The following is a 22,090-nucleotide window of genomic DNA, read 5'->3' on the forward strand; positions in this document are numbered from 1 at the left end:
TTGTCTCTGCTCTGCTTTTTAGTCCCTTCTGGAACTTTTTACCTGTATCTTTGCCTTCTTGCCTCGACTTTGCAATTTTCTCTTGCCACTACAAATGTGGCTCCAGGCTCTACAGAAGGCCCATGTGTTGGGTGGAACATTTCTTCCTCAAACAGCCTTCTCCGTAAGGGTCCTTCACACGTTTGGAGTAGTGGAGGGATAGCATTAGGGGTTATCTAGTGTGCGCCTTAATTCATACTTGTGTGACCTCATGCAAAATTTTAAATCCAATCAAATTTTGCTCAGTTTCGGGAGACGTAGTGAAAAGAAAAATTAAAAGCTTGGTGGTGGGGAGAGAGACAAAATATATGTTAGTGATACAGCTTTGGAGTAAAGAAGGCTGGAGATGGGGCATAGGAGGTAGTTTTAAGCACCATTAAATAAAGGTGTTGCTTAGAAAATGGCATGTAGGGGTGGTGGTGGGGGTATAGGGAACTTTTGGGATAGCATTTGAAATGTAAATAAAGAATAATAATAATAAAAGAAAATGGTTTGTAAGAGCTAGAGGTGTGAGAGGGTACACATTACAGACAGGTGACCTGCAGGAGCATGTGGGGAGTGGGAGAAAGTTCAGGGAGGCTTTTTAGCTAACTGCCTATTGCTACGACTCTCAGTAGACCAGGAAATTCCTAGGGCATCCTGAACAGATGAGAGTCATGCACTGACTTTCCATGCTGCCTTATCGGTCTCACCATTGGGGTGACAGTACAAAAAGCTCTCAGTTGTAAATACCAGTGGCAATAAACAGGAAAAGGGCTGGGGGTGTGGCTTGGTTGGTGGAGTGCTTGCCTACTATGTGCAGTGCCTGGGTTTGGTTCCCAGTACCACATAAAGACAGAGTAGTGGCACATGCTTGTATTCTGGAGGTGGAAGCAGGAGGATCAGAAGCTCCAGGTCAGCTGGAGTCACCTTGGGCTACTTAGAGCCTCTTTCAGGAGCAAGAGAGCAAGAGAGAAGACAGTTTGCGTACCTGTGCCTTGTCCATGGTCAGTCAGAAACCAGCAGCTTGGCTGCTGTGTAAGGTTGGCTGTGAAGAGGCCTTATTTAATGTGATTTTAAATCTCCATTCGGCCACTGATTTCCTGTCTGAGCATGGGCAGACTTCTTTTCCTCTGTGAGCTTTACACACAACAGCTCCTGAAGCGGAAGGAGCACAAAGACGGACGTGAGTACTGAAGGAAGGTAGCAATGTGCATACTGTGGTGTTTAAGACAAATTAATACTTAGTACCTATTTTAGCAAGTAAGGTTAAGTTCTATAAAGTGGGTGGTGGTCAAAGCCATTTCCAGCAAGTTAGGTAAACTGTAAATTGGGTGTTATTGTCTCTGTTTGGCTAACTGGCTTTTGTTAAAGAAGCCTCCCCTCGCCCCCCCCCCCCATTTCTTTTAATTTCTGCCTGGTTTCTTCCCTTCTTGTCTTCCTGCCCTTGGGTCCCTAGTAGCAATTTGCATATGCAGAAGTCTTTTTTTTTTTTTTTTTTTTTTTTTTTCTGGTGGGGGTGGTTGAGACAGAGTTTCTCTGTGTAGCTCTGGCTATCCTGGAACTCACTTTGTAGACCAGACTGGCCTTGAACTCAGAAATCCGCCTGCCTCTGCTTCCCGAGTGCAGAAGTCTTAAGTTTCTTCCAAGAACACTTACCATAAGAGGGGAGGGGGAGTAGATGATTACTAAGTAAAAACCAGTGGTCTCTGCTGATAATTTCCAAAATACATTGGAAATGAACCTGCACATAATCTAAACTGATATTTAATGTTTTTGAACTGTAAAACCAAAGGCCTTTCCACTGATAGACATATTTTTTTTCCATCTGTGACTCACATGTTCATAGTCATCATAGAACTTACTGTGTTCTGAGTCTAATTGTTTGAGTGGGCCCTGCAGGCAAAGGATGTGATGCTGTTTCTACTGTTTCGCTCTGAAACAGTGGCTCACCCTCCCTAATGCTGGGGCTCTTTAATACAGTTCCTCATGCTGTGATGTGACCCCTGGCCACAAAATTATTGTCATTGCTATTTCATAGCCATACTTTTGCCACTGATGTGAACCATAATGTAAATATCTGATAAGCAGGATAGGTCACCCCTGGGAAAGAGTTGTTCAACTCCCAAAAGGGGTCACCATCCACAGATTGAGAACCACTGCTTTAAGAGAATTTCTTACAAATTAGCCTAAGCACTGACCTAAAGGCAAACCTGCTCCTTTGTTTTCTGAGGTTAGTCTGTTCTCTAGAAATGTGATTTGGGAAGTTAACTTAGACTCAAGATGGGGGCTGGAGAGGTGGCTCAGCGGTTAAGAGCACTGACTGCTCTGCCAGAGGTCCTGAGTTCAAATCCCAGCAGCCACATGTGGTTCACAACCATCTGTAGTGGGATCTGATGCCCTCTTCTGGTGTGTCTGGTTACAACAACAATGCACTCATATAAAATAAGTAAATCTTTAAAACAACAACAACAACAAAAACCCTTAAGACTCAAGATGAGTGTCACCAAATACTGTGGGATCAGAAGACTAACATCAGTTCCTTTCTTCATTGGGTTATCCAGTCTGATGCTGTGAAGTGTATTTAGGATGACAGGCTTCAGGGTGAGTTTCTGCCTGCAGTAAAACTCACTTCAGGCTGGTCTGGGTCCATCCTGAGAGGCGGGCTGGGCTGAAATGGAATGGGCGAGAGAAACGGGAGCCAGGACAAAATTATTCTGATTGAGGCTCAAATTTAATGAAGGAGCTCAGTTTATATAGCGTGGGAAAAACCCCAGTCCCCAGTCCCCAGCTCCAGTCTTTGAAGGCGCAGGTGAATGTCCATAAGTGGGTCCAAAGGGTCAAGGCACAGGTGAATGTCAGTAGGCGGGTCCAAAGGATGTTGTCTTCTGGGACATCAAACGGTCTTCTCAGCAGGTGGTGGAGACACTTTGAAGGACAGCGACAGTAGAGTAGCTCTGGCAGATCTGAAGATTTCCACCGGTGGATCTGGACTTTGAAAGACAGCGATTAGTATAGACAGTAAGACGAGCTTGGCAGATCTGAAGATTATAACCGCAGGTGGTCCAGTGGCAACCAAGAGCTGGCCCCAACACTTCAGTTCATCTGTAAAATCAGGAAGATGTAAATCCTGACTTTTGTACTTCTCTTAGTTGTTCTGGGACTCATCAAGGTGATAGACAGGAGGGCTGGCTGCCTACAAATCACTCTGCAAATATTATCTTGAGGTGTGTGAGAGAGCAAGTCATGACCAGGGAATGGTCAAGAGGGAGAAGAAAAGTATTTTACCTGGAAACCAAAGAAAGAGTGACTTTGTTTCTCTTCTATTAGAAGTTTTGAATCACGCTGTCATGGTTGATGCTGGCAGCCCAGAGACCTTGTTTATGTTCATGGCTGGCTCATCAGCCGCTCCTATGGCTTTAGTGAGTAACTCAGACTACAGAGAGTATCATCACAGACACCTCCCTCCTTTGATCTTATGTGCTTCTTATTTTTGGTTAAGTAGTTGTCATTTAAAGAGAAGATTAATCATAAAATGATGTAGGTATCTGTTTAACTTTGTAGCACAGTGCATTCTTTTCCCATCTGGTAGTATTTTTCCTTTGCTGGAGAAACTTCCTTTGACATGTTTTTACAGGTGATTCTGCTGATGATAGATTTTTTTTTTTTTTTTTTTTTTTTTTTTTTTTTTTGGCTTTTGGCTTTTGGCTTTTATATGTCTTGTTGTGTCTTTATTCTACCTTTGCTTTCTAAAGCTATTTTTGCAGGGTATAAAAGATGCCCCCCCCCCCACTGTCTTCTTGAACACATTGTTTCTAAAGAGAAATTTACTGACTTTTTTTGTTCTGTATAGAACATTTTTTCCCCTTGAGCAATTCAAACATTTTGTAGCACTGATTTTCTATTGATTTGTCTATGATGTTCCTTAAGGTTGGCTTTGTGGTCTTAAATGTTTGCTGTGCCTAGAGTTCACTGAGGGCTTCAGATCTGTGGGTTTGTGGGTTTCATCATGTATAGAAATTCTTTAGCCAATTTTTTTAAAGATTTATTTTATTTATATGAGCACACTGTAGGTGTCTTCAGACATACCAGAAGAAGCATCAGATCCTGTGACAAATGGTTGTGAGCCACCATGTGGTTGCTGGGAATTGAACTCAGTACCTCTGAAAGAAAAGTCTTAATCACTGAGCCATCTCTCCAGCCCTAAGCCATTATTTCTTTAAGTGTGTTTTCTGTTCTCCTTGATCCCTCCTTCAGGCATCCTGTCTGGCTGGAAAAATAAAGATATATTTTCCATGGAGTGATTTGAGATCATTCTTGAGAGTTGGATTGAGCAGGAGATGTGGCTAGAATATTTGACGATTTATTTAATACCAGAGGGACCAGAGATGTCAAGATTGGGTCATGCCTGTGTAGCCAGAGTGAAAGTGGAATGAAAGGAGGAAGACCTGTTATGGGGGATGATGTGAAGTTCACTCTTTGATGTGTTGAGGAAAGCACTTCTGTGATCTTTAAGGAGAGAGCTCCAAAGGAGAGTTACAAATGAAATATACAGATTTGAGAACTAGTCCTAGAGGGGTGGCAGCTGAAGTCTCCCTGTAGATACAAGTTCTAATAGAGTTGGTACAGTATAAATCAGGGAAGTAGGGAGTGGGCTGGAGAAATGGTTCAGAGTGCACACTTCTGCAGAGGACTAGAGTTCCGGGCTCAGCATCTAGGTGGAGGTTCACAATCATCTGAAACTTCAGTTTAGACAAATCTGTGCTCCCTTCTAGCTTCTGTGAGTTCTAGGCACTCATGTGGTACACAAACACACAAAAAAAACCACCCATATACATAAAAACAAACATCTTATCCATGCATGGTGGCACATGCCTTTTGTCTCAGCATTTGGGAGGCAGAGCCAGGCCCATCTTTGTGAGTCCAAAACCAGCCTGATATACATAGCTAGTTCTGGGCTAGCTAGAGCCACATGGGCCCTATCGCCAAAAAAAAAAAAAAAAAAAAAAAAAAAAAAAAAAAAAAAAAGTTTCAAAAAACAAAAATAACAAAAAAGTCAATACAGAAACATTACAATGAAATGTGTTTTTAAAGAAAACTACCCATAATCTATTCCTTAGTCTTGGTTCAATAATTCATTTTATTTTATTTTATTTTCATTTTTTTTACGGTTGCTCACAGGCAACTCTAAATCAGAGCATTGTCTTGGTGTCACTTTACCCCAGTGGGAGCCTGGTAGTGGCTGAGGAACCAAAACCTTGCTGAAAAAGGTCAAGGAAGGCGACTGTGTGGCACTGCTGTCCAACACAGAGAAGTCTGTTGTCAGTTCATGAGATGGAACAGAGCAAAGCCTTTCCTCTGGAAAAGCAGAGCCCGGCTGTTTCTTCTGCAAACACTCTCTCACGCCTGATGACCACCCTGCCACAGTAAGCCAAAACAGCCCTATTCCAAGAACTGCTGGCTTCTGGCATCTCAGTCTTATCTTTGAATGAGAGTCTTCATAGGCCAAGGTTCAGTTTCTGGATGTTGGGCAGAGTTCCTTGTGTTCCTGTTGCCTATACTCATGAGCTCATCACATGTCCAGGGGCAGCAAGTCAGCTCATCTCTTTATCTACTGTTCCCCTCGGGGACATCCTGCTGGCTTTGAACTCTAGATGTAGTAGAGGATGACATTTAAACTTCCGATTTTCCTGCCTCCATGTGAGCCTGGATTTATCAGCCTTCATGGCTTATGTGGTGCTTGGGATCAATCCCAGGGCTTCATGCACACTAAGTAAACACTGCTGAGCTACATCCCCAGCCTCTTTCTCTTTTGTCCTGTGTGTGTGTGTGTGTGTGTGTGTGTGTGTGTGTGTGTGTGTGTGTTCATGTATGTAACTAAGGCATGGGTTTGTTGCATCATGGGTGTGGAGGTCAAAACTTCTAGTGTAGCTCCTGACCACCAGCCTTGCTTGAGATAGGCTCTCTATTGCCTGTGGATGTGTCCCACTGTAGAAGTGCTGAGATTACAGATGTGTATTACTGTACCCACCCAGCTCTATGTGAATTCTGGGGTTCAGAAATCAGGTCCTCATACTTGTGTGGCAAGAACTTCACCCACCAGAGCCATCTCTCTAGACCAACACTTAGAAAGCCACTAATGCCATCATGGCAATGTCCCCTTGTGACTTCTTTTAGGCATACTTATTTCCCAAGTAGTCTACCCTTAAATACTACCAATGCGGGACCTTGAGGGTTAAGTTCCCGACTTTTGAACTTGAAGGGTGCACATTCTAACTACAGCAGTGTGTTCATGTTACTGTGGGATCAGATTCCACAACTTCTCATTTTGCAGAATTGAAAGCTTACACCCACCAAACAACCCAGCTGCCTTCCTTCCCTGTTTCCCAGGAGCCACTCTTCCACTGTTTCAATGCAAACTGGTTTTTGACTACTTTAGATACTCCTTACAAACGGTATCATTCCAAACATGTCTCCTTGTGGCTAGCTTATTTCACCTTGCAACGTGCCCTCGAGGTCCATCCATGCTGTAACCTGCATTAGAACTTTATTTCGAAGGCTTCTTAGTATTCATACATGCAGTGTTATGGTTAGTTTTGTCAACTTGGCATAAGCTGGACTCATCAGAGGAGAGACTGTAGACTAAGAAAATGCCTGTATAAGATTGAGCTGTAGGCACCTGTAGGACACTTTCTTAATTAGTGAACGATGTGAGAGGGACCAACCCATTGTGAGTGGAGTGACTCCCGAGCTGGTGATCCTAAGCAAGCCAACAAGCAGCACTCCTCTGTGACTTCTGCATCAGCCCATGTCTTTAGGTTCCTGCCTTGAGTTTCTGTCCTGACTTTCTTTAATGCTGAACAGCAATGTGGAAACGCAAGCCAAATAAACCGTTTCCTCCCAACATCACTTTGGTCACGGTGTTTCATCGCAGCCATAGTAACCCTAAGATATGCAGAGACCATCTTCTGTGTATCCACTCACCCAGAGGACACCAGGTTACCTCTACCTCTTAGCTGTTGTATAATCTGTAGGAGTCATGACTGTCAGGTTACCATGCGTGTGAATGGTAGAAAGGCAACAGTCGTGGCAGAAAAGACTGGATTGGCTCTGTTCATCGCAGTGGTTGAAAATCCAGCTCAGCTCTCCTCCCCTGTTAGAAGCCTTCCTACTCACCCAGGCCACTTTTATAACCCACCACGGTCCCCTAACAGTACACTGTCGGTGCATCTTCTCTCACACAGTGAGTTGAAGGTCTCCGGAGCAGTTTCCAGCCCTGTGCTGGTCATTCTTCCGGAGAGGAAGTGGATGTTCTTCCAGCAAACCGGAGGCTTTCTGGGGGAAGTGTTTGATTTACTATTCCTGGAACTATAAGTTTAAATGTTTATGAATATTTAAGACGGGGCTGAAAGCATCCTATTCATGATGCTAGAATTTGTGAGGCCTATACTTAAAAAAAAAAAAAATTAACAGCAAGTTTTCGTGGCCGGTGAAAGGTGCGTTGTGTGAGGCTCTTGTTCTGCAGCTGAGTGGGTACAGAACTTGAGGTTTGTTAAACAGAATCTGGGGGCACAGATCTGGCCGGGATAGAGCAGGAGTCCCCCAACCCTAGCCTGGTTTTACAAGGAGGCAATCGGCCAGGAGGCACCCAGCCGAGCCCACCGGACTAGGCGGGCAGTGACCACTGTGCCTCTGGCCGCCTAGTCCCAGACATTCCGCTCTTGCCACTGGAATGCACAGACAGGGCTTCTTGTTGGCCTTTGGCGGCTCCCGGGCTCTGGTGGCAAGGCCTTCTAGTGGGCGGGGCGGGGCGGAGCCTCAGAAGCGGGACCTTTAAATTGGTCGCCAATGTGAGGTCCTATGGCCGCGTCTGATCCTGCATACCCCCGGTTACTTCGCGACTCACAGACCCCGGCAGGTCGTCAAGCCCATCATGTTGCTCTCAGCCTCCTTACGCCACCTCCCGGTACTTCTGCTGCTCTGGCCGCTGTTGCTCCTGCCGCCTCCGGTTGCTCCTGGACGTTTGACCCGCGCGAGCGTCCGCAGGCTGGGGACACGAGTCCCCGGGGGTAGCCCCGGACATCTCTCTGCTCTGGCTACTTCCACCCGCGTGCCATATTCTGGGGGCCGCGGCGCAGGTACAGTGTGGTGGGTGGGTGGGGAACCACTTCTCCAGAGAGGGTGCCACAGCCATAGCTGGAGGAGGGAAGAGGGGCCAGGGACTCAGGAACGTAGCATGCCACATCTATGTGCCTTTATTCCCAGCCTCAGGCAGGCAGGGTGCTGGAAAAAGCATCCTTTTCCCCTGCAGTCCTGCTGAGAAACTGAGGGTCGGACAACGCAGGGGAGCGGGTAGGGCTAGAGTGTAAGGTCTTGCGCATGACCATGATAGCATCTAGTATCCCGAATTTCCTTGTGATTTGGGAAGGGGGCACCGTGCACCTGTAGGATTACCAGCCAGGGAATGGGGGCTCCCAGCTCTATCTGGCCTTGATCTCTTGGTTAGGGAGAGCAAACTTTTCCTGACACTCTTGTTTGCTGTTACATGGAAATCTCCGTCTATTTTGCATTCACCGTGTGTGCCTTTTTTCCTAAGAAGAAAGGATTTAGAGGAGACTCAGGATGTGGAAAAAGGGACGGCATAGCAGAGGTGTATGAAGTGAGATTAGGAAGGCAGACCAAGCTGCCATTTAGGTGTCCGGGGAGGGTCTTGTTCTATAATCCCATCAGTGCTTTACTCTGTTCTGCCCCAGACCTGAGATTCTGCTTATGCCGACTGGGCGCCACACACCCTCCAAACTATACTCTGTCCATCCCTAAAGAACCAGGCAGGTCTGGTCTTTGACGAACAACTCCATTCTCCCCTACTCCCAGTCACTAACATTGCTCTGAGCAAAACAAATCTACAGAGCCCAGAGAAGCTGATAAACACCTGTCATGACCCCTCGCAAGACATACAGGGACCCCAAGGATTAACATAGTGAAAACCCCCCAGAAAATCAACATCAGATCCTCTGAGTGAAACTCAGAACCCCAAAAGTCAAGCAAGGGCTCCGCCCACTGTACAGCTTGCCAAACTTTCTGTACCACGTACAGAAGATTGTCTCTTTCTTACCCAAAGATCCAGCTCTAGTCTGTCTGGTCTTGACTTGAGAGAGCCTATAGCAACCCATGTTTTAGGTGTTCAGGCTCATCGGGCCAGCGGTGCTGTTTGGCTGATTTGCATGGTCTGTCTCCTCCTGTGACTTGCTGGATATGTGGAGAACCAGCTCAAGAAACTCTCCATCAAAACTGATTTGAAATCCCAGATTGAAAATGGCAAGAGCATTGGCACCCAGATGGGCACAAGTGGGACCCATGCAAGTTAAGTTAACCACCTGAGTTGTGCCCAGAAGCCCACGTTCTCTCTTCTTGAGAATCAAACTGCCGATCTCGATCTTGGGACTGCGATGAAAGAACAGTGTGTACCTCTGCAGAGGGGGTAGGGATGAGAAAAGAGCTGGCATGGTCCTGGGATTAACTGTTGCCACCCTGGCCAAGATTCCTGTATTTTCTATTGCTTGCAAAACAAATGGTGATGGAATTTAGTGGCTTAAGTCAATGCAGAGTGTTATCTCACAGTTCGGTGGGTAGTAGGCTGATGCTGTTCTTCCTGGTCGGATATCAAGGTGTTGCTGGGGCTTGCATCCCTGTCCTTTTGGGAGGGGGACACCAGAGAGAAGTACCCGCCGGCCTTTCAAGCTTCTTAGAAGCTACTGTAGTCCTCGGCTCCACCTTGTCTCCCCTCTTGAAAAAAGCAACAGCACCTTGAGCCCATCTCACGTCTTGCTCACTCAGACCCCTCTTCGGCTACCTCTTCCACTTTTTAGGAACCTCGGTAATTCTCTTGAATTCATCTGAGAAAATCTAGGCCAACTTCCCCAGCACAAGCCCTCCGATCACAGCTGCTTTCTTTTGCTGTGTTTAGCAGCATTCGTTCAAGTCCCTGGAAAAAGGACAGGAGTTATTTTGCCTATCACATCTAAGAGATTCCTCCCCCAAATAGAAGACTTATTGGGAAAACCAAACGGAGAAGGATAGACTCAGGCATGTTTAGTGACAAGGACACACGGGTTTGTAGGGACGTCACTTGGAGGTTAGTGTAAGCGATGGGTTACACGCTGACACAGGATGCTTTTTTAGGATTCTTTTTCCCTCCGCCCCAACCATGGAGAATGTAGAGACCTATGTCCAGGTAAGATTTTCTACACGAGTCCTTTTCCTTGCTCCTTGACCCCTGGAAATCTTGAAGGAAATTGGGGAGTTGTTTTAAAAAGTGCTTTGTAATTCCTCTTGACTTAACCAAACACATGACATATACAGCATCTTTTGGGTGGTGGCTCAAAGTCAACATACGAGCGTTGGCAGGGCACATGCCTCCGTGGGAGCAGCTGCTGGGCACTGGAAAGGCCTTGGGACAGGGATACAGGAGTCAGGGAGGTCAGGCTTACACTACTGCTTTTCAGGGCTTGCTCCTCCCAAACCTCTACTAAATATGAGTAACTGCCTAGTTCTTGGACCCTGTGTTAGCGTGCTGGGATTCCTACAGTGCCTTTCACAGTGAGGTGGTATCTTATTAATGCAGTCTATCCAGTGGATAAGGTAAAACCAAGAAGTTAAAAATTCTACTTTTTGAAAGCAAAATTTGAAGGCTGTGAGTGGTGGCACATGCCTTTAACCTTGGGAAATGAAGGCAGGAGGACAGTGAGATCAAGGTCATTCTTGGCTACATACGTGACTTAGAGGCTAACCTGGGCTACAGTAGGTCCCGTCTCAAATAAATAATAATTAAATACTTAGGTATACTGATGTATAGATAAATAAATATCTATGAAGGGATGGGGATGTAGCTCAGTGGTACAATACTTGCTTAGGGTGCACAAGGTTTTGGGCTTGATTCCAGCCCTCAGAACGAAATGACAAGTAACACCCAGCAATGACAGGGAAAAACCCCTGCCCCAGACAAAGCCTTTCCTCTCAGAAATGACTTAGTCTAAATATTTTGTTTTTTAAAAATGGCGACCACTTGTTTTTCTGAGAGGACTTCACGCTATATATCTCAAGCTTGCTTTCCTCCCCCTTAGCCTCCTAAGCTGGTGCCACCATTCACAGCTAAGAAATTGTTTTGGATCTACCTACCAATGAGCAAGTAGCATCAATCTGTTCTTTTATTAGGAAAGAAGGAGCCCTCACAGACACCTCCCAAGGACCCTATTTTCACCTAGGGCTATGCTGTGCCTGTGTGCGTGTACATGTGCGTGTGCGTGCGCGCGCGCGCGCGTGTGTGTGTGTGTGTGTGTGTGTGTGCGCGCGCTCGTGTGCATGCATGTGTGTGTACTTGCATTCCTGTGAGTGTTGGTTGAAAGCAGAGAATGGCTTGAAAAAAAGAGATGTGATAACTGGATTTTCTCCCATCTAGTGCTGACACTAGATTCAGTTCGGTTGGGTGAAAGAAGGCTGTGCAAATCAGGTTGGAGGAAGCAGGAGAGAGAGAGAGAGAGAGAGAGAGAGAGAGAGAGAGAGAGAGAGAGAGAGAGAGAGAGAGAGAGAGAGAACTGTAGCATTTCTGATCGCAGTCTGGCCTAGGCTTAGCCTTTTGTACTCTCTACACCCTTCTTTGCAGGCGTTTGCAAGAGCAGGCCTTTGGATCTGGTGTTCATCATTGATAGTTCTCGTAGCGTCCGGCCTCTGGAATTCACCAAGGTGAAGACCTTTGTCTCCCGCATCATCGACACTCTGGACATCGGGGCCACAGACACGAGGGTGGCTGTGGTGAACTATGCCAGCACTGTGAAGATAGAGTTCCAGCTCAACACCTACTCAGACAAGCAGGCCCTGAAACGGGCTGTGGCTCGGATCACACCCTTGTCAACAGGCACCATGTCAGGGCTAGCTATCCAGACAGCGATGGAGGAAGCCTTCACTGTGGAGGCCGGGGCTCGGGGGCCCATGTCTAACATCCCCAAGGTAGCTATTATCGTGACAGATGGGAGGCCGCAGGACCAGGTGAATGAGGTGGCTGCTCGAGCCCGTGCATCTGGCATTGAGCTGTATGCTGTGGGTGTGGACCGGGCAGATATGGAGTCCCTCAAGATGATGGCTAGCAAGCCCCTGGAAGAGCACGTCTTCTACGTGGAAACCTATGGGGTCATTGAGAAACTCACTGCTAGATTTCAGGAAACCTTTTGTGGTAAGCTGCCAGGTCTTAGCTTCCAACTAGCAAGGATGTTATAGTTCATAGTTTGCGCGATCAGAAATTGGTTTTTAAAGATTTATCTTTAATTGTGTGTATATGTGCACATGAATGTGGGATGGGGACTGGATGAAGTCAGTGACCTCAAATCCCCCAGAGCTGGAGTTGTATGCAGTCGTGAGCCACCCATGATGGGCACTGGGAACCAAAGTTGGGTCTTCTGCAAGAGAAGTGTGTGCTCTTAAGTACTGAGCCAACGTTCCAGCCCCCTGAAAAAAGAAGTTTATTCATTTTGGGGTGGTGGGGGTAGAAATTTTCTGGAAGAATTATACACATGCAATGTTTTTTTTGGTGCTTTATTTTTTTTTTTTTAATTAAACCAACCTAAACACATGGTGTTGGTCTGGACAGACAAGACTGTACTATACGTAACTTGGTTTGCTCATAAAACCTTCATGTTTGAGTTAGACATGTTCAGTTCTGGAAATAACCAGAATAAACAACCCTGCCTCTCCCTGAAGGGGGTCGGAAATAAAACCCAAACCCCAAACACCCAAACTCAAGCCATCTCTCCTGTCCCCCCTTCTCCACCATTAACATTCCTCCCCTGTCCTCCAAAGGTTTCTGTAAGATTTACATCTTCAGATTTCACAGCACCCCACTGTTCTCCTGCAGAATCTCCTGCAGATGCAGTGGCATCGGCCCTTCGAGAATCAGTAGGCTCTATCCCAATGACTCTGGCCATGTGCATTTAATTAATAACACTCGTTTTCAGATCCTACTCTCTCTCTGCTGACTCTTTTGTGGAGTAATTGGATTAGAGACCAGAAGCGTTAGGGTTTCTGATTCACGTAAGAGACACAAGAAACAAACTGAAAACAAGTCATCCTGCTAACCTTCTATTCTTTCTTTTGGATGGCATTTGAATAAGAACGTGCTAATTTTATTAGAGTTTTTTTCATGAATTAATCAGATGCAATAGTATGAATCTATTCAGTGCTGGAGATCCCCCCACCCCCAATCAGGATGTAATCTGGGTGTGGTAGTAATACTTGAGAGATGGAGTTCAAGGCCAGTCTCAGCTACATCCTGAATTTGAGGCCAGCTTTGGCAACACGAGACCCTGCCATAAAAAAGAAAACTTGAAAAGAAAGCTTTAAAAGTTTTTTTTTTTTTTTTAAAATAGAATTATGGTTTGTGGAAGTCACATTTTTAAAAATGTCATGATCATTTGAAAGCCTCTGTAGAACTGTTGAAGGAAGTGCGACCCCTTTCCAACCTCGGTGAATTCCTAAGCACAGACAGTTTCTGCCGTGCACATCCTGTGTCTGTTCATATTTACCACATACAAAGTTAAAGGTGGCTCCTCCCAGCCTTCTGACACCTACGGAGTTGGTGGAGAGACAGGCAAGTGAGCCAGGAGCTACAGTTATGAATATCAATGAGACTTTCTATCTAAACTACCATGGAGCCCAGAATCATCAACTGGTCGGGAAATGGGAGATGAAGCGTTGGCCTCATCTCTGCCGGAGCTGGCTGGGATCCCCTGTCTTCCGTGCCCTGGGACACTAGGCCTTCACAAAAACACCACTGACTATGATGGCATCTACTTGGCGCCGACTAGGTTCTTGAAAGAAAGTGGCTTTCTTTCTTTTTCCCAGAAAACCCCCTCAAGCTGTGGGTGAGGGCTGTTCCACCAGGACTCTGCTCTGTGGCTAAGTTAGGTCTTAAAGTTAGCAACTGGGGGTGGGCTCAAAGGCTGTGAAGTATTAGTGGTGAGTGGCAATCGTTTCCTTCTCTTACAAAAGACCTACTTGTTCTGGGGGCGGGGAGGAATGTCTTCTCTGGAAAAAATGCAACTGAGGGGCAGCTTGTTGTAGTCAACGGCTGGAAAGATCACTCTACAAAAAGGCACTCCTTGGGAAAATATTAGCCTTGTCCTAGTGCCAAGGGCACTGGAGGCTGGCTTACCTGCCGCGGGAGCGCATGCCTCCTCTAACAGGCCTTAGTTTTGTAGAAAAGGCTAAATTCATTGATTTGTCTTTCAAAACACGTCACTGGATGTGGGAAGGGGGCATTCCAATGAAATATAAGTGTTTCCAGGAGCAAAGAGATGGAGATATGATCTAGCTGACATAATCTCGTGTTTTTCTTTTTAATCTCTTTGTACTTACGGTTCAAATCCATCATCTTTGAAGCTACTAAGAACCCAAATAGATACCTGGGCTTTAGACTCATGCACAACGAGGCTGTTAGCTGGATGGCCCCACACTATTTGCATGCCCAAGTGTGTCTCACTTGCCCAAGCGTGCGTCAAACCAGGTTTCGGTTACAGTGGGCCCACCCGCTCACAGAACTCCTGACAGTACATTATTATTCTCCTTGATGCTTAGGGTCGAGAGGCAAGAATACGGTTTTTTGGGTACACAGTTCAACCAGATACAACATAATGTTGCCTGACCCGTGGAAATGTTTGATTCTAGCAGATCCAAACTCAGAATTAATTTTTTCCTTTGAGAGATGGTATAGCAAGAGCTACAATTCTAAATTTGCAATGTCTCAAGTCAAGTATCTAATAAACCAGAGACTTTTTTTTTTTTAACTAGTGAAGTCAAGATGGAGTCAGAAAGAAATCTGGAGGGCAGTGTCTTGGAACTAGGGGAAATTTCTAACTGGTCTTAGGTATTGATGTCACCACTGTGCGTTTCTTGTTTCTTTGCCTAGCTCTGGATCAGTGCATGCTTGGCACACACCAGTGTCAGCACGTGTGTGTCAGCGATGGTGATGGCAGGCACCACTGTGAGTGCAGCCAAGGCTACACCTTGAATGCTGATGGGAAAACGTGTTCAGGTGAGCTTCCTCAGGGAACCGTGGTTGAGTGAGAGTCATTTGATGCCTCTTCTCCAGGGGTGAGCTTTCCTTTTGGCTCTGACCTCTTTCCTCCTGAGTGCCTTCTAGTTGGTTTACCCCAGTTTAGCAGCCTTGAGAGAAACCATGAGAGGAAAAGTGAGAAACTTCACAGGGCAGCCTAGCATAGACCTTGGTACCATTCTTTAAAAAAAAAAGAATTAGAGCTGGGCAGTGTTGGAGTATGTCTTTGATCCTTGTACTCAGAGGCAGGAGGCAGGAGGCAGGAGGCAGGAGGCAGGAGGCAGGAGGCAGGAGGCAGGAGGTAGGAGGGCAGAGGCAGGAGGCGGAGGTGGAGGCAGAAGCAGGCAGATCTCTGTGAGTTCGAGGCCAGTCTGGTCTACACAGTGAGTTCCGGGTCAGCCAGGCTACAAAGAGAGACCCTGTCTTGAAAACCCAATAAAATGGGCTGGAGAGACGGCTCAGAGTTAAGAGCACTGACTGCTTCCAGAGTTCCTGAGTTCAATTCCCAGCAACCACCTGGTGGCTCACAACCATCTGTAATGGGATCTGATGCCCTCTTCTGGTGTGTCTGAAGACCGCTATAGTGCACTCATCATATATATAAAATAAACAAACAAAATCTTTTTAAAAACAAACAAACACAAAAGAAAAAACAATAATATAAAAACAATGAGTATGTGCACAGGTGTCTGAGGAGCCTAGAGGTGTCAGAGATTGCCTTTGAGGTGGAGTTACAGGTGGTCGGTCACTGCATGTGTGAGGAACCCACGTCAGATCCCCTGCAGAAGGGGTATGTCCCCATAAATAAATGTCTCTTTGGCCTCTTCATTTCCTAAAATTTAATCTTTAGGTTAGTATATGAATAGGCCTCTTCATGCCATTGCCTGTGTTCTCATGATTTTCTCTACCTGCTGCCTTCCTCAGGCTCCTCTCCCCACTTTGTTGTCCACCCTCCTTCCTCCCCTTTAACACCCATCTGCTCCCCTGTGACTTGTCTTGTATCATCTTCTATCTCTCACCCTCTTGAGATCTTCTCTCTCTCTCTCTCTCTCTCTCTCTCTCTCTCTCTCTCTCTCTCTCTCTCTCTCTCTCTCTCTCTCTCTCTCTCTCTCTCTCTCTCTCTCAACAGGGTTTCTCTGTGTAGCTCTGGCTGTCCTGAAACTCACTCTGTAGACCAGGCTGGCCTCGAACTCAGAAATCCGCCTGCCTCTGCCTCCCAAGTGCTAGGACTAAAGGCATGTGCTACCACGCCTAGCTCTTTTCCTTTTCTCTTATGAACTCCTTTCTGGTTCTGTGATGTGCAAACACCCACATCCAATTTTTTAATCTAGATTTCTCATATGAGACAAAACATACAGCATCTTTCTGAGTCTGTTTACCCCCTTGATTGAAATAGTAATTTCCAGTTGCATCCATTTTCCTGAAAAAAAAAAATTCATGGTTGCAGTTTTCTTCACATCTCCATAAGACCCTGTTGTGTGTCTGAGCACACATTCTTCATCCATTCCCTTGCTGATAGACACTTAGGCTGGTTTTATTTCCTGACTTCTGTGAGTAGTGCAGCTGTAAACCCAGATGTGCAAGAACCTCTGTGCTATGTTGGCTCAGGGCCTTACCAGTGTGCTTTCTTTGTTACTGTTCTTCTTTTAAAGAATTATTTATTTAATTTATGTGTATGAGTACACTGTAGCTGTCTTCAGACACACCAGAAGAGGGCATCGGATCCCATTACAGATGGTTATGAGCCACCATGTGGTTGCTGGGAATTGAACCAGCATCCTCTGGAAGAGCAGCCAGTGCTGTTAACCACTGAGCCATCTCTCCAGCCTCCTTTGTTATTGTTCTTAAAGAGAAATATTAATACAAGCGGAGGTGAGAAGGAAAGGCTACAAAGCTATCTTTAAAATATATATGTTAGTTTATAAATTTATATAAGTGATACACATGTGCACACATATGCACACACACATGCAGGCTTGTGCATGCACACACACATCATGTTCCTGCAGTGCCTGCAGAAGCCAGAAGCGGGCCCTGGATCCGCTGGTACTGGAGTTGCAGACAGTTGTGAGCTGCCATGTGGATGCTGGGAATCACTTGGGTCCTGCAGGAGTACAGCCGGTATTCTCAACCGGAGAGCAAACTCTCCAGCCCCAGGATCCAAAAATTCTCCATCCTTTTGAATATCTGATATTTTCTGGGTTTTATTTCAATAGATATGAGCATTCCAGTTTACCTTTATGACCGCACACTCTCTTGGACACATGGAGAGGAATACTAAGGCTTTTGCTCACTGGTATTTAAACACCACACAGAGTCAACGAAGAATAGAGATTAGACTTTTTTTCTTTCAGATTTTTTTTCTCTTTAATTCTAGGAGAGATTTTGTGAGGGGAAAACAAGCTGATCATTTAGGTCAAACCGCTAATTTTATGGATAGGGAAGCTGTGATGCAAAGAAGGGAAGGGATAAATGTATCAGTGTCAGGATCCGAAAATCCCAGACAACCCAAGCAGTCACAAGAGTCCAGCAGAGCAAGGTCTTTATTTGCATGAGGAAGAAAAGCCTGAGTAGTCAGTGACAACAACACACACGCAGGGGCTGACTGCATCCCCAAACGGTCATCCTAGGAAGTATTTAACCAGATGACAAAAGTTACTGTAGCCAGGCTGCTAGCGACTGATCGGGGCTGCAGAACAGACTTGGGAGTTGAACCGCAACCTGGAGCAAGAATGTTACAGAATATTTAAGCCTGAAATCTCCAAACGTCTATGCCAAGTTATCCCACCAATCAGGATTTAGGGATAAGAGGCGTCCTTAGGGACATGGCTTTGTGGTACGCTTATCCTGTTCTCATTGGTTGGGTTATTCAGCTGTGGTGGGACAGCATTGCCTAGCATTCTCAACTTGCCAACTAGGATGTCGGTAACCCACGGAAGTCTTGGGAACTAAAGCTTTATTTGACCCCTACTCAAGATGGAAGTTCTATTCAAAATGACTTGAGTTTGGTTCCTTCTTACATCAATGGGTTTGTTGGTGAAAGAACAAGACCAGAAAGTGGGATCTAAATTCCATCAGTGTCCTTTCCTGTGCCCACCCTCCCCCTCTCTCTCTCTCTCTCTCTCTCTCTCTCTCTGTGTGTGTGTGTGTGAATGTGACTGGTGTGAATTTGTTTACCTCCCCCTTTCATGTGTTCACAGTTGCTATGCTCATCTTTTGACAGCCATTGATAAGTGTGCCCTCAGCACTCATGGATGTGAACAGATCTGTGTCAATGACAGAAATGGCTCTTACCACTGCGAGTGCTATGGAGGTTACACCTTGAATGCAGACAGGAGAACGTGTGCAGGTGAGCGGGCAGTGTACTCAGTCACCTGCCAACCTACCTGCTGCTGAAGGGACGCCTAAACTGGGGAACTTGGGTCAGTTTTCCAATTTTGCCACCCTGGAATTTTCTGTTTCTTTCTTTTTGTTTGCTTTCTTGTTTTTGTTTGTTTTGTTTTGTGTGTGACCCTGCTTGTCCTGGAACTTTCTCTGTAGACTAGGTTGGCCATGAACTCAGAGATCTGCCTGCCTCTGCCTCCCAAGTGCTGAACCACCACTGCCTAGCTGGATTTCCTGTAACTAAGTTCTGTATGAAATATCAGAAATGGGGATGTGTACCTACTGTGTGTGTGTAAATGTGTGGCTCCTTTCTATTTCCTATATTCCAAATACTACACAGTGTAGTAGGTTAACATCAAATAACACCCTATAAAATACTTACTGCTTACAAAGGCAAGCATTGATGGTATGTGGAGGCAGGAGCACCATAAACTCAAAGTTAGCCTAGCTAAATTGGGAACTCAAGGCCAGCCTGGGCAATAGGAAACTCGGACTCAGAAACCCAAGCGCCCCCCAATACACACGAGGGGGAGAGAGAGAGAGAGAGAGAGAGAGAGAGAGAGAGAGAGAGAGAGAGAGAGAGAGCTCTATAGCTCTATAGTGGGGAACCTGGTGGACCTTAGCCATGTAACGAGAGAGCAGTGTGTACATTAGTAGAAATGACCTCACTGACCATATCACACGAGGCGGCAGCACACCCAGTCTATTCTTGCTAAGAACTTAGAACCATGAGGAGACATCAGGCAGAGGAAGAGAGAGTCTTAGTTCACAATAGTTTCCAAATACTTCTCAGGTGTGTCAAGGCCATAAAAACAAAGGTAGACTACTGAAATGTCTCAGAATACGACAATATATACTTCTTTCAGGTCTTGTGGGGTCTTGGGTTGAATCCTGGACCAGAAAATGGACATTAGAAGAATAATTGGAAACAGCTGAATATTGAGTGTAGATTAAAAAATTATGCTATATGTTTTTGTTATCATATTAGACATCTAAAGTGTTGGCATTTGGGATTAGATGACGTAAGTTTTTCAGAAGTCTGAACTTACCTTAAAATTGAAAGTTCAAAATTAAAAAAAAAAAAAGATTAAAGCTGGATACAGTGGCCCAGGGTATAGCTCCGGCAAAGGCAGGAGGGTCACTATAAATTCTAGGTCTTCCTGGGAGATAGACTCTGTCTCAATTCTCCCTCACCAAAATTGTATAAAATATGTCAATACAAGTCTTTCCCCTTCTTTCTGGTTGTGGTGATACATGGCTGCAGTTCCAGCATTCAAGGCTGAAGATTTCATGCCAGCCTTGGCCACATAGTAAGACCTTGTCTCAGAACCACCCCAAATATGTATCTCTCCTCTACACCTGTATGTATGCATGCATATATGTACATATGTACATATGTACGCCTGTATGCATGCATATATGTACATATGTACGCCTGTACACATGTGTGTGTGTGTATCCATTTATCTGCCTACCTAGCTCTCCCCTGCTCCTCTGTCTCTCACAGGGAAGTACACTGAAGAAAGATTTGGGTCTCAGGTTCTCCTTAAATTTGCTGGACTCCTTGGGACTCTTGTACTTTCTTTATGAAATGAGAGGGTGTTAAAAGTCTAATTCCCCTCTCCCTGGATCTAGTGTAATTAGCTGCATAATTAGCTGGTTTATTTCTGGGTTGGAATAAGTGCAATAAACCTAAAAGGAATGCGTTAAGTATTTATGAGATGCTTAGGTTGTAAAAAACTCAACAGTGATGATGTGCAAAGAAGAACTGAGTATAACGGCGGAGAATAATTACTGTGTGTGAAGGATTTTATTAAGTCTTCTAACTTCTAGTTAAAGCAAATAATGCTGACAGCTTTGCCTTGTCTCCAGCCAGTTTTCCCCTCATCTATTTCTGCTCTTAAGCATGTTTCTATCTATGGGTAATAAAAGACTCTTTGACTCCTAATTTTAAATTTTCACTCTCGGACCTTCGTCTCTCAGCTCTGGACAAATGCGCCTTGGGTACACATGGTTGCCAGCACATCTGTGTGAACGATGGAGCCGGGTCCCATCACTGTGAATGTTTTGAAGGCTACACTCTGAATGCAGATAAGAAAACATGTTCAGGTAATGTTCACTCAGCAAATCCTTTCCTACCTGACTTTTTCCATGGTGGTGAAGTCAAGTGTAATTCACCAGGGGAGAGATTGTTGGTTTGAGGGTAGGGTGGGGTGGGGGTTTAAAGATTCAGACTCAGGCATCAGGCCAGCTTAAGGCACTCCTTGCCCAGGGGTTTGTTGAGGTCACTGGCTTTTACATACATAGATCACTTCAGAAAATTACTGGGGAATAGGTAAGGAATAGAGAATATAAGAAAAGCTAATGATCTATGGGGGTTCCTGCCCAGGAAAGATTTTATGGCCGTGTATACTTGGGACTTTTTAGGCACATAGAGGAAAGTCAGCTGTATAGTAACTATTTGGTGTGATAGGTTGAACTGATCTGTCTCCAGTTAAAACTTGGCCTGGGACTTTTCTGTAGTGTTGATCTTCAAGCTGGGTTCTTTCAGTAAAGGGGACTTTGTGAAGGCTTCACTTAGATCCACACAGACCTTCCAGGGTGTTATAAGTGGCACATTCTTGCCCGTTGCTAGCTGATCAGTCTTCAGTGACTCAGAGCCTTGTGACTTGGCTAATGAGCCCCTGCCAGGACCATTAATCCTCATTACATTGATTTAAGCGCACTGCTGGAAGGGCGGCGTCCCTACACAGATGCTTGCCCTTCGGACAGCATTCTTGGCTCTCCAGCCACTGCTTAGTTTGACATATCAGTACTTTTCAGAGGTCTCTCCATCTTCTCTTCTTCCTTGGAGAGTTAGACATGGTGGGATCTTGTCAAGATAAAGGAAGGGAAATGGCACATTATTGGATCTTTCCCCCAGGCTGGCCAGGAGCTCACTATGTATCCAGTTGGCCTCAACATACAGCAACTGCAAGTGCCGTGGTTACAGGCATGTACCACCAAGATTGGCTCTGCTCCTCTGTAACAAATGAAATCATGCTTCTATTCCCAGCCACTACAGAGACTGAGGCAGGAGGACTGTCATCAGTGAAAGACTATGAACACGTTTAGCGCTTTGATTCTTGTCCCGGCAGGGAACAGATCTGGGTCTCCCAGGAGCCTTTCTGAATTCACTATGACTTTTTTCACTTGTCCTAGGCCATTCAGATATAGGACTGGTAGGGTGTTCTCCTCTGGTTGCTTTCTTTGGGCAAACTATCTTAATCTCTGAAATGCTATTTACTTGATAAAAGTACTTCACTATTTAATCAAATATATCATCATTAATTTTATTATGATTCTCAGAGAAAGAGAGAGAGAGAGAGAGAGAGAGAGAGAGAGAGAGAGAGAGAGAGAACATGAGTGTGTCATCAGTGCTTTCTGTTCCACATCAAACTATTAGTGGTTAGTCTTTGTGTGTGTGTGTGTGTGTGTGTGTGTGTGTGTGTGTGTGTGTGTGTGTGTGTATGTAGCCATGTCAAACTTAGTTCCATATACAGTGATGTTTGCTGTGACCAAAGCAACTTAAGGAAGAAAAGAAGG

At 45.4% G+C, this 22,090-nt stretch overlaps 1 protein-coding gene across 2 annotated transcripts in view; it reads left to right on the forward strand.

Annotated features, from left to right (window-relative positions):
* Positions 1 to 935: 935 nt before the first annotated feature.
* The window catches only part of Matn3 (matrilin 3), a 27,006-nt gene continuing 5,851 nt past the window's right edge, over positions 936 to 22,090 (forward strand). The window contains exons 1-5 of one of the 2 annotated variants that reach the window (XM_029540952.1): positions 936 to 1,204; positions 11,681 to 12,247; positions 14,975 to 15,100; positions 18,345 to 18,470; positions 20,489 to 20,614. In XM_029540952.1, the coding sequence (XP_029396812.1) occupies positions 1,132 to 1,204; positions 11,681 to 12,247; positions 14,975 to 15,100; positions 18,345 to 18,470; positions 20,489 to 20,614 (1,018 nt within the window). In that variant the 5' untranslated portion in view covers positions 936 to 1,131. Of the gene's footprint in view, positions 1,205 to 7,871; positions 8,157 to 11,680; positions 12,248 to 14,974; positions 15,101 to 18,344; positions 18,471 to 20,488; positions 20,615 to 22,090 lie in introns of those variants that run through there. The other variant, XM_021202242.1, reaches the window with a different exon arrangement.

The sequence above is a fragment of the Mus pahari genome, chromosome 7, assembly GCF_900095145.1.
Source record: "Mus pahari chromosome 7, PAHARI_EIJ_v1.1, whole genome shotgun sequence".
NCBI classification, from domain to species: Eukaryota; Metazoa; Chordata; class Mammalia; order Rodentia; family Muridae; genus Mus; species Mus pahari.